The 21053-nt window shown below is 63.0% G+C and overlaps 2 protein-coding genes across 2 annotated transcripts in view; both read right to left on the bottom strand.

Annotated features, from left to right (window-relative positions):
* On the bottom strand, window positions 1–5654 carry CDH15 (cadherin 15). The gene is made up of 14 exons (XM_059481515.1): window positions 5586–5654; window positions 3887–4030; window positions 3618–3773; window positions 3397–3541; window positions 2980–3140; window positions 2633–2761; window positions 2336–2521; window positions 2015–2268; window positions 1802–1944; window positions 1492–1728; window positions 1184–1423; window positions 517–653; window positions 282–437; window positions 1–210 (listed from the first exon to the last, which is right to left on the bottom strand). Exons 1-14 carry the CDS (start codon window positions 5634–5636, stop codon window positions 13–15), a joined length of 2337 nt encoding a protein of 778 aa, XP_059337498.1. The 5' UTR covers window positions 5637–5654; the 3' UTR covers window positions 1–12.
* Window positions 5655–9595: 3941 nt separating this feature from the next.
* Window positions 9596–21053, bottom strand: part of ACSF3 (acyl-CoA synthetase family member 3) — a 52271-nt gene continuing 40813 nt past the window's right edge. Inside the window, exons 8-10 of the mRNA XM_059481437.1 lie at window positions 11772–11906; window positions 11569–11680; window positions 9596–10160 (exon numbers count right to left, since the gene is read on the bottom strand). Of these exons, the coding sequence (XP_059337420.1) occupies window positions 10043–10160; window positions 11569–11680; window positions 11772–11906 (365 nt within the window). The 3' untranslated portion in view covers window positions 9596–10042. The remainder of the gene's footprint in view (window positions 10161–11568; window positions 11681–11771; window positions 11907–21053) is intronic.

Here is a 21053-nt window from a genome sequence, read left to right as displayed (position 1 = left end):
GCCCCCTCCCCGCTAGTGCCCGTACAGGTCGGCCAGGCGGCGGAAGCGGGGCCCCCACTCGCTCAGGTAATCGTAGTCCTGGTCCTCGTCCGTCAGGCTGGACACGATGGAGCTCAGCGGGCTGGCCACCGAGCCCGAGCCCTCGTAGTCGTAGATGAGGGCGGTGTCATAGGGGGGCACGCTGGGGTCGCTGTCCGCCGCCTCCAGCCCCTGCGGGGACGGGGGGTCACCGTCAGCCCCCGTGATTGGGGACTGCTGGGGGCTGCCGGGCCCGCACCCACCTCATTGATGAACTCCTCGATGTCCGAGGGGCTGCTGGGCAGCTTGCGGGGGGCCGTGGGGGTCCCGGAGCTGAGCGGGGCGTCCCTGCGCAGGGGGGGCCTGGCCCGGGGCGAGAAGAGCTCGGGGTGCCGGAGCTGGTTGATGTCGTAGGCGTCCTGCGGGGCCGGGAGGGGTTTAGGGGTGCGGGGCTGAGCTGCGCACCCCCGGCACCCCCCTGCCACGGGCCCTGCTCACCTGGTCCTCCTCGCCCCCGCCCTGCTCGTCGTAGTTGAGGATGTTGTCGCGCATATCGTCCCGAGAGCGCTGCAGGAGCCCCTTGCGCAGGGCCCGGCGGCGGCCGCGCACCCGCGCAGCGCCCAGAGCCGCCAGCACTGCGGGGACACCGCGGGGACACCACGGGGACATCGCGGGGACATCACGGGCACATGGGAACACCACGGGGACATGGGGACACCATGGGGACATCATGGGGACACAGGACATGGGCACACCACAGGGACATGGGGACATTATGGGGACACGGGACATGGGCACACCACGGGGACACCACGGGGACACGGGACACGCGTGTGAGCATGGCGAGGCACGGCGGGCATGGGGTGATGGCCGGGGTGGGATGCAGTCGGGCTGGGAGGAGGGATAGGATTGGGATTGGGGTGGGATTGGGGTGGGGTGGGCAGTGAGGGAGATGAGGGGGTCGGGATTGCGGTCAGGAGCGGTTGCTGGGCAGGGGGAGGCGTTGAGGGTCATGGGTGGGGTTGGGTGGGAGGCCAGGCCCAGGATGGGGCGCTGGGTGGGGGTCAGGGTGACAGAAGGGGCTGGTGGGGCTCGGAGGGGGGACCAGGACCAGCTCGGGGCTGGGGTGGAGGGATGGGGGAAGGACGGTGGGGGTCCCGCTCACCGAGGAGGAGGATGGTGCTGCCCGCGATGATCATGAGCGCCCCGAGGGTGATGCCGGCCCCGGCGCGGGCCGCGGCCAGAGCCCCGTCCAGGCAGGCGCCGTCGCGGCCGCAGCGGCACACCGAGACGTTCAGCAGCTGCTGCTGCTCCCGCGGGGGCGTCCCCGAGTCCCGGAGCAGCAGCGGCAGCGAGTAGGGCCCCTCGGGCAGCTCGGCCAGCACGGCCAGCACGGCGTGGGTCACTGCGGGGTGGGCAGGGGTCAGCGGGACCCTCCGTGCAGCGTCCCCCTGCCCTGAGGCTGCCCCTCACCATTGAAGCGGGCGAGGCTCCAGTTGCGGGCGAGCTGCGGGTGCTGGGGGCTGAGCTGGAAGTGGAAGGGGGCTCCGTGCGGGGGGCGGTCATCGTCGGTGGCCCCCAGGAGCAGCGTCCCCCCGCGGCCCGGCCGCCCGCAGAGCACCCCGGCCGGCGGCTGCAGCTGCGGAGCGTGGTCGTTCACCTCCAGGATCTCGATGGACAGGGTGCCGGTGGCCGAGAGCGGGGGCTCGGCTGGGGACAGAGCAGGGGCTCAGCGGGGGCAGCGGGGGCGCGGGGCCCGGGGGGCACCGTGGGGCTCACTCACCATCGTCGCGGGCGAGCACCAGCGCGATGTACCAGCCGCCCTGCAGGAAGGCGGACGGGTGCAGCAGCTCCCGCTTGGTGCGCACGGTGCCGCTGTGAGGGTCCATCTGCAGCCAGTCCGCGGGGTCGTAGAGCAGCGCGTAGCTGTGGGCGAGGGGCGGTGAGACATCGCCCCCGACCCGCCCCGGGGCCGCGGGAGGGGAGCGGCACTCACGAGAGGCTCTGCAGCTGCTGCGTGTCGGGGTCGCTGGCGGTGTAGGTGGTGATGGCCGTGCCCGGGGGGGTCCCCTCCAGGACGCTGACCCGCCGCGGGTTCTCGCGGAACGCGGGCGCCTCGTTCACGTCCCGCACCCGCACCCGCACCGTGGCCAGCGCCCGGGGGCTGCCGGGGGCCGAGGGCTCCAGCGGCCGCTCGTTCTGCACCGACACCGTCAGCTCGAAGCGGTCCCGCACCTCGTGGTCCAGCGGCTGCGGGAGGGGCCGGGGGTCAGCGGAGCCCTGAGAGCCCCGGGGACCCCCGGCTGCCCCTGCCCACCTTGAGCACGGAGAGCACGCCGTCGTTGGTGTGCGGGTCGGTCCGGATGGCGAAGGCGCCCTCGGGGTCGCCCTCCAGGATGGTGAATTTGGCCAACCAGCTGGGCGAGCCCGCCAGGTCCTTGTCGTGCACAAAAACCTTGCCCACGTCCACGCCGGCCGCCTGCTCCTCCACCTCCATGGAGAACTGGGGCAGAGCGGAGCGGGGCTGGATTCTGCCCCTTTGGGGTGCTCAGACCCCCGGGGGGGCAGCTCCCGCCCTGCTGAGCCCGGCTCGTCCCCACATCCTGGCTGGTACCTCCTCCTTGGTGAACTCGGGAGCGTTGTCGTTGATGTCCTCCAGGTAGATGACGGCCATGGCCGTGGTGGTCAGCCCGTCCCCGGACATGTCGGCTGCCTGCACCGTCAGGTTGTACACCCCCATGGTCTGTGGGGAACGGGTGTGGGGGGGGGGGGGGGCAGAGCTGAGTCCCCAGCCCCAGGGAGCACAGAGATGGCCCAGGGAGCACAGGGATCCCCCAGCTCTGCCCACCCACCCTGTCCCCACACTCATGGATGGAGCTGTGATTTCCCCATGTGGGGTGCCCATGGCTGCCCCGAGTGCCGGTGCCCCCCAGCCCCATCCCGGTGCCCCCACCCCGGTACCTCCCGGTCGAGGCCGTGCCGTGCCGTGCAGATCTCCCCCGTGGTGGCGTTGATGCTGAACATTCCTGCAGTGCCCTGCTCCAGGATGGAATAGCGCAGGGCCGCGTTGTCCGTGTCGGGGTCGTCGGCATCCGTGGCATCCACCGTCATCACACAGGTCCCTGTGGGCCCGGAGCGCCCGGTGGATGCTGGCTCAGGACTGGCTGGGTGCCCCCATCCCATCCCATCCCACCCCATCTCATCCCATCCTATCCCCATCCCATCCCATCCCACCCCATCTCATCCCATCCTATCCCCATCCCATCCCATCCTATCCCCATCCCATCCCATCCCATCCCATCCCATCCCATCCCATCCCATCCCATCCCATCCCATCCCATCCCATCCCATCCCATCCTATCCCCATCCCATCCCCACCTGGCTCAGCGCCCTCCACCACCCTCCCGGTGAACACGTCCTGCCGGAACAGCGGCCGGTTGTCGTTCTGGTCCACCACGATGATCTCCAGGTCCGTGGGCTCCTCCAGGGTGACTCCGCCCAGGTCCAGGGCGAAGGCTCGGAGCTGTGGGTGCAGAGTGGGGGTCAGGGTCTGCCTGGGGACCCAGGGAGGGGCGGGGGGCACCCAGGATTGTCCTTACCCGGTAACGGTCTTGCTCCTCCCGGTCCAGCATGGCGTTGAGGAAAACCTTCCCGCTGAACTTGTCGATGGAGAAGATGCCCAGGGGCTCCTCATCCACCCCTGGCCCTTTGATGCTGTAGATGACCCCTCCAGGCTGCTGCTTGTCTGACTTGATCTGCCCCAGGAAAATCAGTGCTGGGGGTCCCAGCCTGGGGTCTGTGCCCCTCTGGGGTGCCCCCTGTGCCCCCACTCCGTGAGCTGGGGGAGAGGCTGGGGGCTGTCACCTACCTGCACCAGGAGGTGGGGGATGCGCTTGTGGTTCTCCGAGACGCTGATGGGGGGGATCACCCAGGCCCTCTTCACCCTGCGAGGGGCCTCGTGCTGCCCCCAGGCCTGGGGGGCTGCAGCTCCTGCCTGGGCTGGGCTGGCACCCTGTGGGGACGCGGTGCTGCCAGAGACCCCCAAAGCTCCGGGCTGGGGTGGGATGCCAGGGCAGTGGGCAGGGAGCTGCTCCTGGGCTGGGTGTGCACAGTGGGGTACACGGTGGGGCTGGGTGCCCCTGGTGGGGCTGGGTTGGGGCTGGGGTGACACAGAGGCCACCCAGCTTGCCCAGGAGCTCTGTGCCAGTGTCCCCTGGCACCCCGGTGTGATGGTGATGGGTGTCCTGTTGGAAGCACCAGGAAGGGGTGCCCCACAAATGGCCCTGGTGGTGCCCTGGGCATGGGCTGTGCCCCACAGGACCCATGGGGAAGGGGGGGTACCTCGGGCAGGCAGCACCCACCATGGCCTGTCCCCACGTCACCGTCACCACACGGATGCGGCAGAGAGGGCTGGGGGCTCAGGGGTCAGTTTGGGCTGTCAGTGTGACCCTGGGGGACAGGCAGGGGATGCTGGGGGGTGGCAGAGGGAGTTTGGGGCCTGGGATGGAGCTGGGGGCTGTGAGGGGAAATTGGGGATGGAAACAAGGGGGACAGGAGTTCTGGTGGGCTGCAGTGGGGTCAGGGGGCTGTGGGGGCAAGGATGGGTTATGGGGCTGTGTGGGACCGAGGTCAGGGATTTGGGGTGATTGTGGGGGGACTGTGGGGCCTGGGGGTGGGGAGGGGACAGAGCGCTGTGCATGGAGCCACCCACCCCAGCTCCGTGCCACCCTTGTCCTGGGCCCGGGCACAGGCGCTGTCCCCTCCCCTCCCAGGGAGCACATCTGGGCAGTGCCTGCCTTGCACCCACATCTGTGCCCAGCTGTGCCTGCACCGCTGGCTGCCGGGGGTCCCCGGGAGAGGCCGTGGGGAGGGGGGCTGTGTCCCAGCCCCACGGGGTGGGCAGCACAAGGGGCTGGTTCTGAGGCTCGGGGGCTGCGCTGTGGCCTCCAGGTCTTTCTCTGCTCCCTCCTCCAGCAGGAGAAGCCTCCCGCCCGTCCCTGGGGGCCGCTGGAGCTGGGGGGCATGGGGATGTGGGGGAGGGATGTTGGGGACCCCATTCCTGTGGGGCTGATCCCCTTTCCCTCCCCTGCCCTGAAGCAGCCGAGCGCAGGCTCCAGGCCAGAACCACACCGGCCCCTGTGGCTCAGGCCTGGGACCAGGATGAGGGGCTCTGGGGGAGCCTGAGCGGACAGGGGGGTGCAGGGAGCCCTGGGCCCTCAGCTGGGGTGGGAAAAGAGGAGCAGGGTGTCTTTAAGCGGCTAACCCTCCCCCCGAGCCCATCTCAGCCCGTCCCGGCCCAGGCGCGGGCAATGTGCCGGAGCCGCAGGCCCCCCCCTGCCGCCGCCATCTGTGGGGTGGGAAACGCCTCAAGAGGGGCCCCGAGCCCCCATCGCCCCCATCCCCATCCCCGCCGCCCCCACGGATGAGTTCCCACGGGCTCTGGGGTCCGGCCGACCCCCGGCTCCGTGTGCAGGCTCCCCATCCCAGGCAGCCCTCCTGGGGCCGGGGTCCCCATCCCGCCCGGTGTCCCCGGTCCCCCCGCGGTCCCGGTGTCCCCCAGGCCTTACCCGAGCGCAGAGCGGGGCGAGCAGGCAGGCGAGGAGGAGCGGGGGGCCCATGTTGGAGCGGGGCACAGCCCGGCCGCCGGCCCCGAGCTGAAATAGCGGCGGGCCTGGCTGAGTGACAGCACAAGTGCTGCGGGCACCGCACCCCCCGCGGGCAGCTGGGCCCGCCGCCCCCGGCCCCGGCCCGCGCCCCTGCCCGGCCCTGCCCGGCCCGCGGGGCCCGACGGGGGCGGTGCGGGGGCCTTGGGGGATGCGGGGGCTCGGGGGGGTCCCGCTGGCCGGGCCGGGGGCGCAGAGCCCGGGCAGGGCGGGCGGAACGCGGCAGCTGCGCCGGGCGCGGGCCGGGGATGCCGCGACGGGGCTGGAGGGAGGGGGAGACCGAGCCCGCTGCCCCCCGGCTGCTCCGGCACCGGGACAAGGACCGGGACAGGGACAGGGACAGGGACAAGGACCGGGACAGGCTCCGACACCGACAGTGGGACGGGGACCTGGGCCTGGACCTGGACCTGGACCCGGACCTGGACCTGGACCCGGACCTGGACCAGGATCAGGACAGGGAGAGGAACCGGGACCGCTTCTTCCCGCCCCGCTCGGCCGCGCCTCCCGTCGGGGCGAGCCCGCCCGTCCATCCCCGGCCGTTCCCGGTGCCGTCTGTGCTGTCGTCAGGGCCCGTCCCAGCGCGGAGTCGGGAGAGGGACCGGCAGCGTCCCGCGTCTCCCGGGCCCGGCGGGTCCCCACCGGGCGGGGGCTGCTCCGGGAGTCCCGACAAGGCTCTCGGGCCCCGCTGTCTGTCCCGGCGCTGTCCCCGACCCCCCGGTCCCGGTGCTTTCTCCCACTCCCTTGGGCAGTCCCAGTGCTGCCCTCGACCCCGCGGCCGGTCCCGGTGTTTTTGTCCACCCGGTCTCGGTCCCGGTGCTTCCCCCGACCCCGGTGCCGGTCCCGGTGCTTCCCCCGACGCCCGGTGCCTGTCCCGGTGTCGCAGCCGTGCCGTGGCACCAGGTGGCAGCATCGTCCCGGCCACCGGCCCCGGTCCCGGCCGCCCTCGCAGCCCGCGTTGCCGCACCGGGAGCATCCCCATCCCCGGGGGACCCCAGTGCAGCCGGGATGGAGACCCACGAACCCCCGGGCAGGGCGGAGGGATCGAGGAGTTCCTGCCCTCCCAGGAAACCGAGTCCTGGGCTTGGCAAGGAAGTGAAAATGTGTCGGTGACACCGGTGGCACCACCTGGACCCTGCTCGGCACTGTGGGGCCCCTGCCCAGCGTTGTCCCTTCCTTGGGGATAAATGTCCTGGGTGGCCTCGGTGCGGGTGCCCAGCACGGGGATGGGGAAAGGGACACAGGAGGAGGGATGCGGGATGCGTCCCGTCCCCCGTCCATAGCCAGGAGCTGAGCGGCGCTGGCAGGGCTGTCGCTGTCCCCAAAGACAGCGTGTCGGGTGCTGTCAGGGCTGTCGCTGTCCCCAAGGACGTGTCTGGAGCCGGTGAGTGTCGGGCACGGGTGACCCGCGGCGTGGCCGGGCCGTGGCGGGGGCAGCGGCGCTCACTTGCCCGTCTGTCTGTCCGATCCCATCCGTCCGCCCCGCCGCCCCGTCACCCCGCATCAGCGTCAGGGCGAGGAGCGGCGCTGGCCGGGGGTGCTGGGGCCGCCCCCAACCCTGCCAGCCCTGCCAGCCGAGCAGATGTTCCGTGCCACCGGCACCGAGCGGGCAGGGCGGACGTGATGGCTCTGACAGGGCTCCAGCCCCGCTCCTGGGGACAGGGAGCCACGGCTGCGGCACGGGATCTGTGACAGCCCCTGCCCCTGCCAACCGCGGCTCCCGGCACTTGGGGTCCCACAAATGCTGGCCAGCCCAGGACTGCGACTTCCCGCGCTGCTCTGGGTGCTGGGTCACCCGATTTTGGAGGGCTCTCCCTCCCATGGCACCCCTGAGCTGCCCAGCTGTGCGAGTGTCACTCACGGGTGTAGGGACCGGTCACACCCACTGTGTGTGCTGGGACAATGATATCCCCAGTGTGGGGGGCAGCTGGACCTGCCGTGACCCCAGTGTGTCACAGTCGTGTCCCTCAGGTGTGGTGTGGTGCACCGGGACCAGCTGTGACCCCAGGGCAGTGCCTGGGGGGGGGGGGGTCAGGGCAGTGCCCAGGGCGGCAGAGGGAACAGCTGGGAGAGCAGAGGTGCCACACGCCAGCACAGCCCCATAAAGCCACCGGAGCTTGGGTTTTATGCGGCAATAAAAGATAATGTCAGCTATAAAGTGCTAGAGCAGGTCCTGGTGTGCCGAGCTGGGGGGGCACAGAGGGGTGGGCAGCCCCCAGCTCCCTGGGGATGCCAAAGCAGGGCAACACATCCTCGGGGTGAGTGGGTCCCCAGCTGGGGACACCCCCAGCGCTGTCACGGGCTGAGGTTACGGTCAATGCATTAAAGCTGCTGCTTTGGGTGGTTGTTGTTGTTGTTTTAATGGTTTTATTGGGTGATGCTGGGCCGGGCCTGGCAGGCCCTAATGAAGGAGATTGATGGCTTAATCGCCTGCAGCCATTAGGGGGTAATTGAATGGTTGTGTACATATGATCCCACCGTCAATGCCGTGTGGCTGGCAAGAGCAGTGCCTGGAGCTGGGCGGGACACACTGAGCCCCCTGCACTCTGAGGGATGCAGTGTGGGGGGAGCAGAGCCCACGGCCTTGGGATCCCATCCATCCCCACGGTCCTGGCTGTGCTGGTGTCCCTGGAGGTCCCCAGGTCCATCCAGTGGCACCAGGTCACCCCATCCAGCTCAGCTCCCACTCAGGCCACTGTGACCAGGTGTTTTAATGATGCTTTTAATTAACAGGTCTCAGCTAAAGGGATGTTCAGCAGCGTGGGAGTGGAGCTGGGAGCAGGAGGGCCCAGCAGGGATGGCAGCCCCAAACCGGGCTCACCCCTGACTCCCTCCCTGTGGGAATCCCCGAGGAGCAAACCTGGCACAGCCCCAGGCTGGTCCCTGCCGAAGTGTGAGTCCAGCTCCTCATTCAGAGTGTGACAGCCAGGTGTTTTACAGTATTTGCTACCTGTGATCATCCATCACAGCAATCGATAGCGTTCCTGCAGAGCTTTATTAATGATCTTGTCACCGGGCTGGTGCGGGGTGCCCGGGGTTGTCGAGAATGATAGATCATTAAGAGCTTTTGCTGCTATTTATTCTCCAGTGACCTTGTCTCTCTCCATTGTTGCTTGCTTAAGAGTTATGAATGCGAGACATGATAATTTGATATTGATCTATTTGGTAAGTTAAAAAATTTACTGCATCGTTGATGTTTTAACAAAGGATGGGCTGGGGCCCTCCCGCTGCTGTGGGCTGCACACGTGTGAGTCCCTGTGCCTGCCACGTGGGACAGACACACACTGAGAGGCGCCTCAGGAGCTCTGGGTGTCCCTCGTGTCCCCATCTCAGGTCCTTTTGAGCCTGAAGTACGGAAATCCAGGAGATGCCACAGTGGGCAGGGTGTTGGGATGGACAGAGGGGGCCCATGGCCAGACCCCAGTGCAGTGGGCTGGAGAAATCCTGTCCCCATCCACACCCCCTTCCCCCTTTTCCCAGCCCCACTCTCATCCCAGCCTCTCCCTGCCTGCTCTGCCCAGCACCGTGTGCCTGCCATGGTCCCTCCATGGTCCCCTCCATGTCCTCCCAGATTTTTGGGGCTCTGGTGACCCTAACAAAGGAATCCCTGTAATTACTCGTGCTCCCTGTTCCTCCTGCCCTCCCTGGTGCTTCCAGAGCCCCACCAGCTGCTGGGAAAGCTGGGGCTGCCTGTCACCCCTCAGCACTGGACAGGACCAGAGCAGATGGACCCAATGGATGGGGGCTGCTGTGCCCCACTGGCACCATCACCCCCCTGGGGCTGGCAGCTCATGTGTGGAGTCAAACAGGCCAAACTTCCACGTTGAAATGTAGGATTCATCATGAAATGTGGGATTCATCAATAAAGCACTGGGGTCACTTGGTGGTGGCGGATGAACTGGATAACAGAGTCAGTATTTGTGTGTGATTTTAGATTTATTCTTTATTTCTGCTGGGAAATCATTCCCTGTGAGGGTGGGCAGGCCCTGGCACAGGTGCCCAGAGCAGCTGTGGCTGCCCCTGGATCCCTGGCAGTGCCCAAGGTTGGACAGGGCTTGGAGCACCCTGGGACAGTGGGAGGTGTCCCTGCCATGGCAGGGGTGGCACTGGATGCACTTTAAGGTCTCTTCCAACCCAAACCATTCTGTGATTCCTGCAAAGGGCTCCCCACAAGGAAACCCCAACCCTGCAGCTCTGGCTCAGCTCAGCCAGGAGGGACAAACCCTATGACAAACCCTATTTTTATTGGACATTCATCACGGTCTAGGCTGCAGTCAGTGAGCCCAGAGCTGCCAGGGACGATCCCCCGGCTCCTCCTCAGGGGCAGAATGCCCTGGATCAGGGCCAAGCCCCCCAGGTGGGCCCTAGGCTGGGTAAAAGCGTTTCAGCAGCTCCTTCTTGTTGACTTTGCCCATCTGGTTGCGCGGGATCTCCTCCACCACGATCAGCTCTGTCGGGATGGCGTAGGGAGCCATGGTGTCCCTGGAACACCAAACTGGGCTGTCACAGCTGGGCAGGGCCAGCTGAGCCTTCCCAGGAGCCCAACCAGCCCCAGCTGGGACCCCCACCCACGGCCCAGGAGCCCATTTAAGCTCAGCCCTCCCAGAGAGGTGGCAGGATGTTTGTTCCCAGTTTGTCTCTGCAGACCCTGCAGCTGGGATCAGCGATGTCCCCAGGGCAGGGACAGTGCTGTGAGGAGTGCAGGGCCCCACGCGCTCCTGGTGCCAGCCCCGAGGTGCCCAGGTGAGTCCCTCCCGGGGGATTGGTGGCCGATCAGCGGTCCCAGCCCCATCCCGAGCGCAGGGAGGGCTCTGCTGCCTTCTGCCGCCCGTGTGTCGCCAAGGCCGGGCCACGCCCGGCGCCTGGCACTGGCTGCAGGGTGAGATGCCAGGGCTGCCGAGCCCCGGAGCCCCGGGCGGCCTCCCCCCGCCACCAGCGCCCGGCCACGTGGAGCCGCCAGCTCGGGATGGCGCCTGTCGCCGCGGAGCACCGGGCACGGCGAGAGCCGCAAAATGAATCACTCTGAGGAGGGACATGTGTCTCCTGCCAGCAGTGCGAGAACGGGGCCCGGCCAGCCTAAGTGACAGAGAAAATAAAGGGGAGAGACAGGGCGAGAGGGAGAGACGGGCGGGGAGCGCAGCCGGACCCTGCGGGGAATTCGCGTTCAAGGGCTCCGGAGCCGCGTCCCCGTCACAGGGCTGGGGACAGCCACATCTCTGTCACAGGGCTGGGGACAGCCACATCTCTGTCACAGGGCTGGGGACAGCCGCGTCCCCGTCACAGGGCTGGGGACAGCCACGGGAGGAGACGTGCAGGGAACACTCTGGGAGGGGGGCCTGGGCAGAGCCCCCTGCCCGGCACCCCCAGAACAGCCTGGGGGATCCCCAAGGCTGCAGGTGGGGCATGGAGGGATGTCCTGGCTGGGTCACCAATGTCCCCAGCACGGGATTTAGGGATGAGCAGCTCATCTCTCCTGTGAGGAAAAGCTGAGAGAGGTGGGCTTGTTCAGGTGGGAGAAGAAGAGACTTTCTATGAGAACTTTGTTATCGGGCCTGGAGTGCTTGGACAAGGAGGAATGGCTTCAAACCGCCAAAGGGAAGAGATGGATGGGATATTGGGAAGAAATTCTTCCCTGGGAGGGTGAAGAGGCCCTGGCACAATTGCCCAGAGAAATTGTGGCTGCCCTTGGATCCCCTGGAAGCATCCAAGGCCAGGCTGGACAGGGCTGGGAGCACCCTGGCCTAGTGAAGGTGTCCCTGCCCATGGAAGGGGTGACACTGGGTGACCCTTAAGATCCCTTCGCACCTAAACCATTCCATGACTCTGTGATCCTCTCCATGACGACACTGCTGGCTTTGAGCCTGCTCCCTGTCCCCTCCTGGGGTTTTACCTGGCCCAGTCCTTGAGGTCCTTCACGGAGAGCATCTGGCCCTGGCGCAGCTTCACCACGGCGCTGACCCGCTGTCCCCACACCACGTCCGGGGGCCCGATCACCGCCACGTCTGCAGGGACAGCAGGGACCCTCAGGGACCTGGGCAGCTCCTGGGCGCAGGTGTGAGGGGGAGGGAAATGCCACGGGATGTCAGCACACACCTGTGATGTGGGGGTGTGCCAGCAGCTGCCGCTCCACCTCCAGCGCGCTGACCTTGAACCCCCCGTTCTTGATGATGTCCACCGAGGTGCGGCCCTTGATCCAGTACACCCCATCCTTGTAGGCTGCTGTGTCTCCTGGAAAACACACAGCTCCATCAGAGGCTGCTCCTTCACCCCCTCTGCCTCTCCTGGCATGGGGATGTGGCACTCAGCTGGGGCTGCAAGGGGGAATGGGCTCCCACTGCTGCAAGGGATGGATATTGGGAAGGAATTCCTGGCTATGAGGGTGGGCAGGCCCTGGCACAGGGTGCCCAGAGAAGCTGCGGCTGCCCCTGGATCCCTGGAAGTGTCCAAGGCCAGGCTGGACAGGGCTTGGAACAGCCTGGGATAGTGGAAGGTGGAATGAGATGAGCTTTAAGGTCCTTCCAAACGAAACCATTCTGTGATTCCACAAAAAAAAAAAAAAAGGTGGAGAATGACATTGGGAAAATGAGCCTGTCTTGAGCAAGACATTTGGTCCAACCTGTCCTTCCCACAGGTGTGATCCCATAATCAGCCCAGCCCAGGTACCACAGGGTGTGCCAGCATGATGCAGTTTTCACAGCCCATTTCCAGCTCACCTCTGGCGCTGTGGTGCAGCAAAGGCCCAGAGATTTAAACTGTCAGGGCAAGGAAACATCAGAATCAGTGCTGAAAATCCAGGCTGCTCCCCAGAAGAGCTGTGTCCCTGCTCAGCTGGCACCTGCCAAAATCCTGAGCAGCTCAGCCCAGCCAGGGAATGATTGATTGTTCCTGTATTTCCCTGCCCCTTGGCACTCTGTGACTGCTGAAGGCTGTCTGGAATGTTCTGGAGTTGGGGAGAGTTTGAAACTGGGGCTCTCTGGGTGTTTGGAGTGGGGAGGAAGTTGTGGCTGCTGCGATGAACTGCCTCCTGCACCCTGATCCTGGGGTGTGTGACTGACACACGGTGGGACAGGGGACAGTAATTAACTGGTGGCACTGGGAGAGGCAGGAGCTGCTTATTCACAGAGAGAAGATGGGGAGAGGAGAGGGAATTCAGCCCTGCCCCAGTGGCACACAGCTCCCGTGTCACTCTCTGGGATGGCAGCACAGGAAACCAGCCACATTTACTCTCCCTCTGCCCTGATGGGGTGAGTGATCCCTGGCAGTTCTGCTCCCCACACAGATCCCTGCATTGCACTGGCAGCACAGCCCAGGCAGGGGATCTGTCACATTATTATTGTGACTGCTGGGAGCTCCCGGGAGCAGCTCTGTAATTCCCCCCATCTCCTCCTTTCCATCTCCTCTCCAGCAGCAGGCCCTGGCTGTCACTGCCCACGCTGACAGCCCCAGTGCCCTGGGGACACCATCCACTGAGGACAGCCCTGTCACCCTCTGCCCTGCACCATCTGCTTCCAGCCCAGCACATCAGGCAGCACTCCCTGCCTCCCCGGCCAGTGGGGGATTCCACACCACTTAAAAGGAGATGCTGAATTTACTCACTGAATTTACTGACTGTCCCCAGCAGGGCTGAGTGTCACCTCCAACGTGGGGCTGCCCTGAGAGCCACAGCAAGGACTGTGCCTGTCCTGCTGGGGGTCACAGGTGAGTTCTTACCCCGTGACTCACCTGTGCCTGTCCTGCTGGGGGTCACAGGTGAGTTTCTGCCCCATCCATCCCCCAGCCCTGGATGGAGCTGGTGCTGCTGTGTCCCATCCATCCCAGCTGCTCCATCCAGCAGGATGCAGCTCAGAACCACAACCAGCACTCCCTGCCCTGGTCCAGCTGCAGCAGAAAGGGAATTTTGGCAGATGAGAGGAGGGTCTGTGACACCCCCTCTCCTGCCCTGCCTGCCTGGGGCACCGCACCCAGCTCCTGTCAGCCCACAGAGCCGTGGCAGCAGCACCTCGTGGCACGTGGGGCCGTGGGATTGCTGCTCCCTGACAGCAGCCGTCACTGCTACCTTTGGATTTGTTTCAAGATGCTCAGTGGGCATCTGTTCTGTGAAATGTTAAAGGCTCTGCTGAGCTGCATACTGAGCAGGCTCTGTGCTGGTGGGGGCTGCCCTTTGCTGGAGTTACAGGCAGTTACAGATATATTTATCCAGTAAAAAACGTAGAATTAGGGGAAGGTTTGGGTTGGAAGGACTTTAAAACTCATCTTGTTCCACCCCTGCCATGGCAGGGACACCTTCCACTATCCCAGGGTGCTCCAAGCCCTGTCCAGCCTGGCCTTGGACACCTCCAGGGATGCAGGGGCAGCCACAGCTGCTCTGGATAACCTGCTTCAGCCCTCACCACCCAGAGAGATGCAGGAGACACAGGCAATGGAGACCAACATTTCCCAACTCAAACTGCAGAGATTTCTGCCATGAGGTTCCTCAAGTTGCAAAATCCTCACTGCAAACACAGAAGGGCCCTTGGGACTCTGCTGCAGTTTGAGCACCTCCTTCAGTGAGCGCTGAGACCTCGTGGGCACCCAGAGGCTGCTGGAGCTGATTCCCAGGGCGTGGAGAACAACGAGAGCCCCTCTGCTCCTCGAGCTGAGCTGCAGGATCAAACCCTCACCCGTGTCAACACCCTCACCTGTACAGGGTGGTTTGTTCCTGGCAAACACAGCACAGTTCCCACATCAAAGCCACAACCAGCTATTGACCTGGGGAACACTTGGGCTCAGGAAAGGAAACGCTGAGTGGCTTTGGGGAGCTCTAAGGTAGCTGAAGTATGCACAAAAAAGGACTTTTTAGGTAAATCAGGTGACTTCAGCCTGGTCTAGACAGAGGTCAGGAATGTTCTGGGATGTGCTGGACAAACAGGGACAGTGCTGGCTTTGCACTGGGGCTCTGTGAGTGCAGGATTCCAACCCTGCACAGGGGCGATGAGGAGAGGTGAGCCCACCCCAGGCTCACCATCCTGCTTGGGGCACAGCCGTCCCTCGGGAGCCCGTGCCTGTTTGCCAACAGGTGTCACCAGCTTGGTGGCAGTGACAGCACAGACGTGCGAGCCGGGAGTGGCAGGCGGGGCTGGCCCGGAGCAGGCGGTGCCACCGCGATTTACAAACTGTCACAGAGCTGTCACAGAGCCGCCACCAGGCTCCCCCGGCTCCTGGGAGCTGCCTCCCCGCCCCACGGGACCCCTGCACCTCCTCCTTGGTGCTCAGAGCTCCACAGGGACCCGGCAGGTGCTCCCCAGGCTATTTCAGGTGTGGTGCCAGCTCTGGGAGAGTGAAAAGCTCTGTTAGGGCAGAGGAGCTGGTGCTGCCCTTTGAGTGTGGTGCACAGAAGAGAATCCACTTGCAAGGGAGAGATCAGTGAAATCCTTTTGTCCTGCCACAGCCGATCTGAGAGCAGGGATGTTTCTGGCCTGGCTGCGCCCTGGGTGCTCTCCCATCCAAGGATGGGCACTGCCAGCTTGCTACCAAAGCCCACAGCCCAGTGCCACCAGCATCATTCCCAGGGATGTGCTTCTTTGCAGCTGTGATGTCCTCCCATGCCTGCCACAGCTCCAGCAGACCAAGTGCTGCACAGCAGAAAACACCAAGAAACAGCAAATGTCCTTTAGAAAGGCAAATTATTTTGCTGATTATTTCAGCCTCCTGCTCTGAGCAGTTCATGCTCCAGCCCAGAGCTCCAGGGGATGCTGGGGGGCTCCTCCCTGCCAGCAGAGGATGTGCTTGGAGCACTTTGAAATATTAATTAGATCCTTTTGCTGTTAATGAATCACTCCTGATTTTTGCAAACTTTTGGCTCCATGCAGAGCCCAGCCCAGTGTTCCTCAGAGTGGGGACAGGGAGCAGGAATGTCTCACAGCCACTCCTCCAGGTGACACAGAGAGCTCCTCTGGGGACAGCCACCGTGTGCCACCCATGGGCAGCCAGCAGAGCTCCTTCAGACCACACGGTGCACCTTGCTCCTTTGGGAGCCTTTGTTTGTTTTTTTTCCCCCAAATTCCAGGAGGAATTCCCTGCTGTCAGCTGCTCTCCTGCCGTGAGGATTCCTCATTTCCAGAGGGAAGAGCTGAGCACACCCTCCTGCATTCCTCTGGAATTGCTGCTCTCACCCAGCGAGTAAATGTGTGGGGGACCAGCAAGCTCCCAGCTGGAAACCCCTGGGAAGCTTGCAGGGAATAATCAATCTTTGCCCTTCTTGGTGCCTTTCAGCAGAGGATCCCCAAGCACACTGACCCAGAGGCTGATCAGGCACGAAGGGAACAGCTGGGGATGAGGAGGAGCCCCTGTGGGATGAGGAGTGGCCTCACACCCCAGGAGCAGTGGGCAGGAGGCTCTGGAGCTTTGCTGTACCCTGGCATTAACTCCTACCTGCCTCCCACCTCCCTGGAACCACTGCTGGTGCTGCTGCTCCATCAGGCTGGGGCAGAGCTCAGCCTCTGGCACACACACCTCACTCAGTAGGTCAGGATTTATTTTCCAGGTAGGATTGGTCCAGCAGCCCAGGCAGGTGATGAAGAGCCTGAACCCCGATCCTGATCCACACCTCTGGGAGAGCAGAGCCAAAATCTGGGAGCTCAAACCCCCTTTGCCAGGTGAGCATTTTGCAGGAGCAAGTCTCCAACCCCAGCACCCACAGCTGGATGGGGACCAGCCAGGGCTTGTGATGGTCCCCCTGACCACTCAGAGGATGCTGGCAGGAAGGTCCTCCTCTATTCTCCTCCATCCTCCTCCTTTCAGCAGAGTTTTCCTGCCTGCAGATCAGACCATGGGAATGCTCCTTCCCAGGCTTTGGAATCCCCCTGCAGCCACAAGCTCCACGTGCCTGTCACATTTCCCACGTGCTTTCAAGTTTCCCTGCTCTTTCCAGGGCAGTTTAGTGTCTCACCACCCTCCTAAACTCCTGGGAAGGATTTTTTTGCAGGTGGCACAGATGCAGTGGGGCTGGGCAGCTGCTGAGTGTGGCACTGCAGTGACATTGCTGTGCTCACTCTGCCTCTCTTCCCCTCCCTCTGGGCACAAGCTCCCAAGCCCAGTGCAAAGAGAAATGGTTTGTTCCCATTCCCAGAGGCTCCTGTGCTGGAGAAAAGCCACGTGGGGTGGATAAATGATTATAAGGCAGGTGCTAAAGGCTTTTTATAGGAATTAGATAATCCATCCCCTCTGTGGGATGGGTGGTCGAGCGCTGCCTCTGTCACAGGCATCCACCTTTCCCTGCCCCCACACCGGGAAAACTGCATGCACAGATCCCCCATCTGCTCCCATCCATCACACACTTCACTCCAGTTTATTAGCTGGAATAAATCATAAATATTTCATTATATATCAGCGGCACTGGGCTCGGGGAAGGTGCAATCCATCACCCTGCTCCCACGACCTGCACAGTGCAAGCAGCTTTCCAGTCTATTAAACAAGATTGATACACTGTGCCAGCCTGGTGGGGCATTTATCCATGCAGCCCTGGCACAGGGAGGGCACAGGATGCACGGGCAGCCCAGCCACAAAGCCTGCAGAGCAAGAGGCAGAGTCCTCCTCCAAGTATGCCATGGGAATGCTGCTGGCATGGGGAGAACCATGGAATTATTTAGCTTAAAAAGGCCCTTGGAAAAGGAAAGTCCACCCATTCCCCAGCACTAACGCGTGTCCCCAAGTGCCACATCCTCATGGTTTTAAATCCCTGCAGGGATGGAGGCTCCACTGCTGCCCTGGGCAGCCCTCCCCATGAGGAAAGCTCCCCTGATTTCCAAGGCTGTTAGATACCAGGGAAGGCTGCTCACTCTTGTTCCCTAGGAGAAGAGATGGGAGAAGACGCCATGGCAAAGCAGGGCCCAGCTGAATCATCACCCTGCCTCCAACAGGGACCTTCCAGCCTGTCCCAGCTCAGGAATTCCCCCTCATCCTCCAGGTGGGACCTCTCTCCAAGCCACATCTCCCTGCAGGACCAGCAGCACCCTCACTGTGGGTCACTCCCTGCTGAATCCTGTGCTTGGGTGAGTTCCCAGCACCTGAGAGATGCAGCTCAGTGATCCAGAGCCTGCCTGGCACTGCTGGGATTGATGGGAGCCATCCCTGCTCCTGCAGGGGTTGGGGCTCAGCAGCACTGATGTATGTGCACAGATCTCTTTAATGAAATGCTGAATGATAGGCTGAATAACTGAGCACCTTTAGCTTGATTTATTGCGTGGAAGTGAGGAATGCCTGTCCCTGCTGTCAGCCATCTTGGCTGCCAACAGAGGTCACGAGCACTAATTGTAGCTAATTAACATTAATTAGACTGGGGAAAGACTGGGTCTGCTCTCCCCAGTGATCCCCATCCACCCCAGCCCTCCAGCACCCCCATTCCCTGGGAGCAGGCTGCATTCCCAGCAGCTCCTGGTAATCCCAACCCACTGAAATCATCAGCTCCTGCCTTTCCCCACCTTTCCCACCCTGCTCAGAGCAGGAGGGTGAGACCTGCCCGGCCCCAGCGTGCAGCTCCCTGCTCCCTTTGGAGCGTGTCCCAACCCTGGAGTGACTCCTGGGGGACACCTGAGTCCACCCACCCTCACCGGCTCACCTGGGCCAGCAGGGCCCTCCTTGGGCTCACAGGAGATCCTGTCCAAGGGCACTGGGGCTGCTCTGGGCTCCCTCTGTATTTGGACAGCCCATGATCATTAATAAAGCATGAAAGGCTCCTGACGGGGAGAGTCTGAAACTTCCTCAAAAAACCACACGTATATTAATTGCACTGCAATTATTCCTGAGGAAAGCCTCTCCCCAGCAGCTCCCTGGGTGCAGGACAAAGCCTTTCCCGGTGTCCCTGCCCTGCCCAGCAGAGCCAGGGCACGGGGAAGGGCTGGCACTGCCTCTGGGCCCAGCTGCTCTCTTGGCACGGGCAGCCCTGGCTGGCAGCACAGCCCCAAACCGCTGCCAGCATCCTCCAGCAGGGCCCAGGGCCAGGGAGGGGAGAGGCTGAGCAGCTGCAGATCCGTCCCTGGGCTGGGCACGGGCAGGGGAGCTCAGCCTGGAGCTGCTGCTCTCCAGGCAGCCCCAGCGGCACTCACAGAGCCAGCGTGAGGAGATGCTGGAGCCAGGGAGCTGCCCCAGGGCTGGAGCCAGGCTGGGAGAGCTGGGGGGCTCACCTGGAGGGGAGAAGCTCCAGGGAGAGCTCAGAGCCCCTGAAGGGGCTCCAGGAGAGCTGGGGAGGGACTGGGGACAGGGATGGAGGGACAGGACACAGGGAATGGATTTAAACTGAAAGGGGGTAGGGTTAGATGGGATATCACAGTGAAATCCTTCTCTGTGAGGGTGTGAGGCCCTGGCACAGGTGCCCAGAGCAGCTGTGGCTGCCCCTGGATCCCTGGCAGTGCCCAAGGCCAGGCTGGACAGGGCTGGGAGCGCCTGGGACAATGGGAGGTGTCCCTGCCTGAGGGAATGGGCACAGCCCCAAAGCTGCCACAGCTCCAGGAGGGTTTGGACAACGCTCTCAGGCACAGGCTGGGATTGTTGGGGGTCTGTGCAAGGCCAGGATTTGTACTTTGATATCTTAATGCATCCCTTCCAGCTGAGGCTATTCCATGACTGATCTGGGAAAGGCTTTGGGTCATCTTCAAGCTGCCTGCTCCCAGGAGAAAGGGGTTAAACAATGCACTCCCCACTCTCAAAACTTCTCCAGAGACTCCTGGAGCAGCCAGCATGAGGAGAAAATAAAATCAGAAATAAATAAAAAAAAGCAGGGCCCAGGCTGGAATGAATTCCTGTCATGCTCTGTAGCAGGGAACTTTGTATTCCACAGGCAGCAGCTCTGAGCCTGCTGTCAGAGCCACGCTGGGAGAAAGGGCAAAACCCTGCTGAGATGAAAGAATGGGAAGCACTGGAACAGCCTCCCCTGGCATTTACACCTGGAAAAAAAATAAATCACTCAAGGGCATCTCACAAAGAGCTGTGCTAATAAGGCTCTCCCCCCCACGCTGTGTGGCTGCGTGGGACATGGAGCAGTGCCAGCAGAGCTGCAGCAGCTCAGGGACCTGCAGGGGAAAGGAGCAGGTAACACAAGCCTGAGCCAAGCCTCAGCTGAGCTCTGCCCACCCTGCTTCCAGCCAGGGGACAGAGGGGCTTGGGCACCTGCCCCGAGTGCAGCCGCCCCTCGTCTTGGCTGATCTGTCAGAGATTCCTTCCCCTCACACAGGTATTTTCCAAAGGCTCCTCACATTTACTGCACCCCTCAGCAGGGTGAGAAGTCAGGCTGATGCCCACTGACCCTCCTGGCTTGTCTGCACATCCCATTTCCTTCACCACCCACATTCTCCCTCCACAACCCCATCCTGGCTCCTGTGAGCGGGTTCATCCCACCACACAAACCTTTCCCTGCTCCCAAGAGGATTTTTCTCCTTGTCTGAGCACAGGGAAGAAGGCAGGGCAGTGTTTGGGCATCACCCTCTGGTGTCAGTGTCCCACTGCACTGTGTCTGCAGCCAGGATCCTCCTGGGGCAGGGAAAGCAGCATCCACTGCACCCCTTCTCCAACCCCTCCATCTCCCATGCCTTCTGCAACCCATGCCCTCTCCAAGCCATCCCTCTTCCATCCCTTCTCCAGCCCATCCCTCTCCCATCCCCTGCAAGCCAGACCTCCCAACACACCCCCTGGGCAGCAGCTTTGCCCACCAGGTACAAAGAGCCACGTTTGCCCTGTTCTTGCTGCAGATGGTCCCTGCTCCAGCCTTGGCCTGGGCTGGCACTGACCCCCTCCCACAGCCTGTGCCAGCCCAGTCCTGGGCACCCAGCCAGGACAGGACAGCACCAAATGGAAACTCAGCCTTGGCAAAGCCTGGCAGAGCCTCGGATGCTGCCTGCCCTGGCAGAGGTGCTGCTGCTCCTCATTTTTATCTCATTTCTTCAGCCCAGCATGGCCAGGAGCCTCTCCAAGGCCTCAGAGCTGAAGGACAGGAGCAGATGAACTCTCCCCAGGCTGCATGTCCTGCTCCAATGGAAAGCAGTGATAAACCAGGCAGACCTGGAATGTTTCTGCAAAGCAGGCAGCCAAGGGTTTGGAGGTTCAGTCCTCACCAGCAGGAACTCAGGGGTGGCTGATATGACACAAGCAGACTGAGCAGGGACCCCCCTGCTCCTCCAGCCTGAATTACTGCAGATGGGTTTGCCCAGAGGAGCAGCCAGAAAAGAAAATGGGTAAGTAAAAATGAAAAACACTTCTTTTTTTCACATTAGCATTTAAATATTTATGGAAATCCCTGCAGACAAGGAGAAGAAAAGGAAAATTCAAAGAGTATTAAATAAGTCAATGCTCCAAGGTGTGGCTGCATGTGGCTGGTGGAGCTTTGGAGAGTGTGGTAACAAAAAA

This window comes from Ammospiza nelsoni, chromosome 13 (genome assembly GCF_027579445.1).
Source record: "Ammospiza nelsoni isolate bAmmNel1 chromosome 13, bAmmNel1.pri, whole genome shotgun sequence".
In the NCBI taxonomy this organism is placed as follows: domain Eukaryota; kingdom Metazoa; phylum Chordata; class Aves; order Passeriformes; family Passerellidae; genus Ammospiza; species Ammospiza nelsoni.
This window is presented reverse-complemented; position numbering and strand designations above follow the sequence as displayed.

Excerpts from the sequence above, each read along its gene's own strand:
- CDH15 (XM_059481515.1), bottom strand. The coding sequence starts at position 5,636 with ATGGGCCCCCCGCTCCTCCTCGCCTGCCTGCTCGCCCCGCTCTGCGCT. Across the intron at positions 1,945-2,014 it reads CAGCAGCTGCAGAGCCTCTC|CTACGCGCTGCTCTACGACC; the intron begins GTGAGTGCCGCT and ends CCTCGCCCACAG. Across the intron at positions 211-281 it reads TCGAGGAGTTCATCAATGAG|GGGCTGGAGGCGGCGGACAG; the intron begins GTGGGTGCGGGC and ends CCGTCCCCGCAG.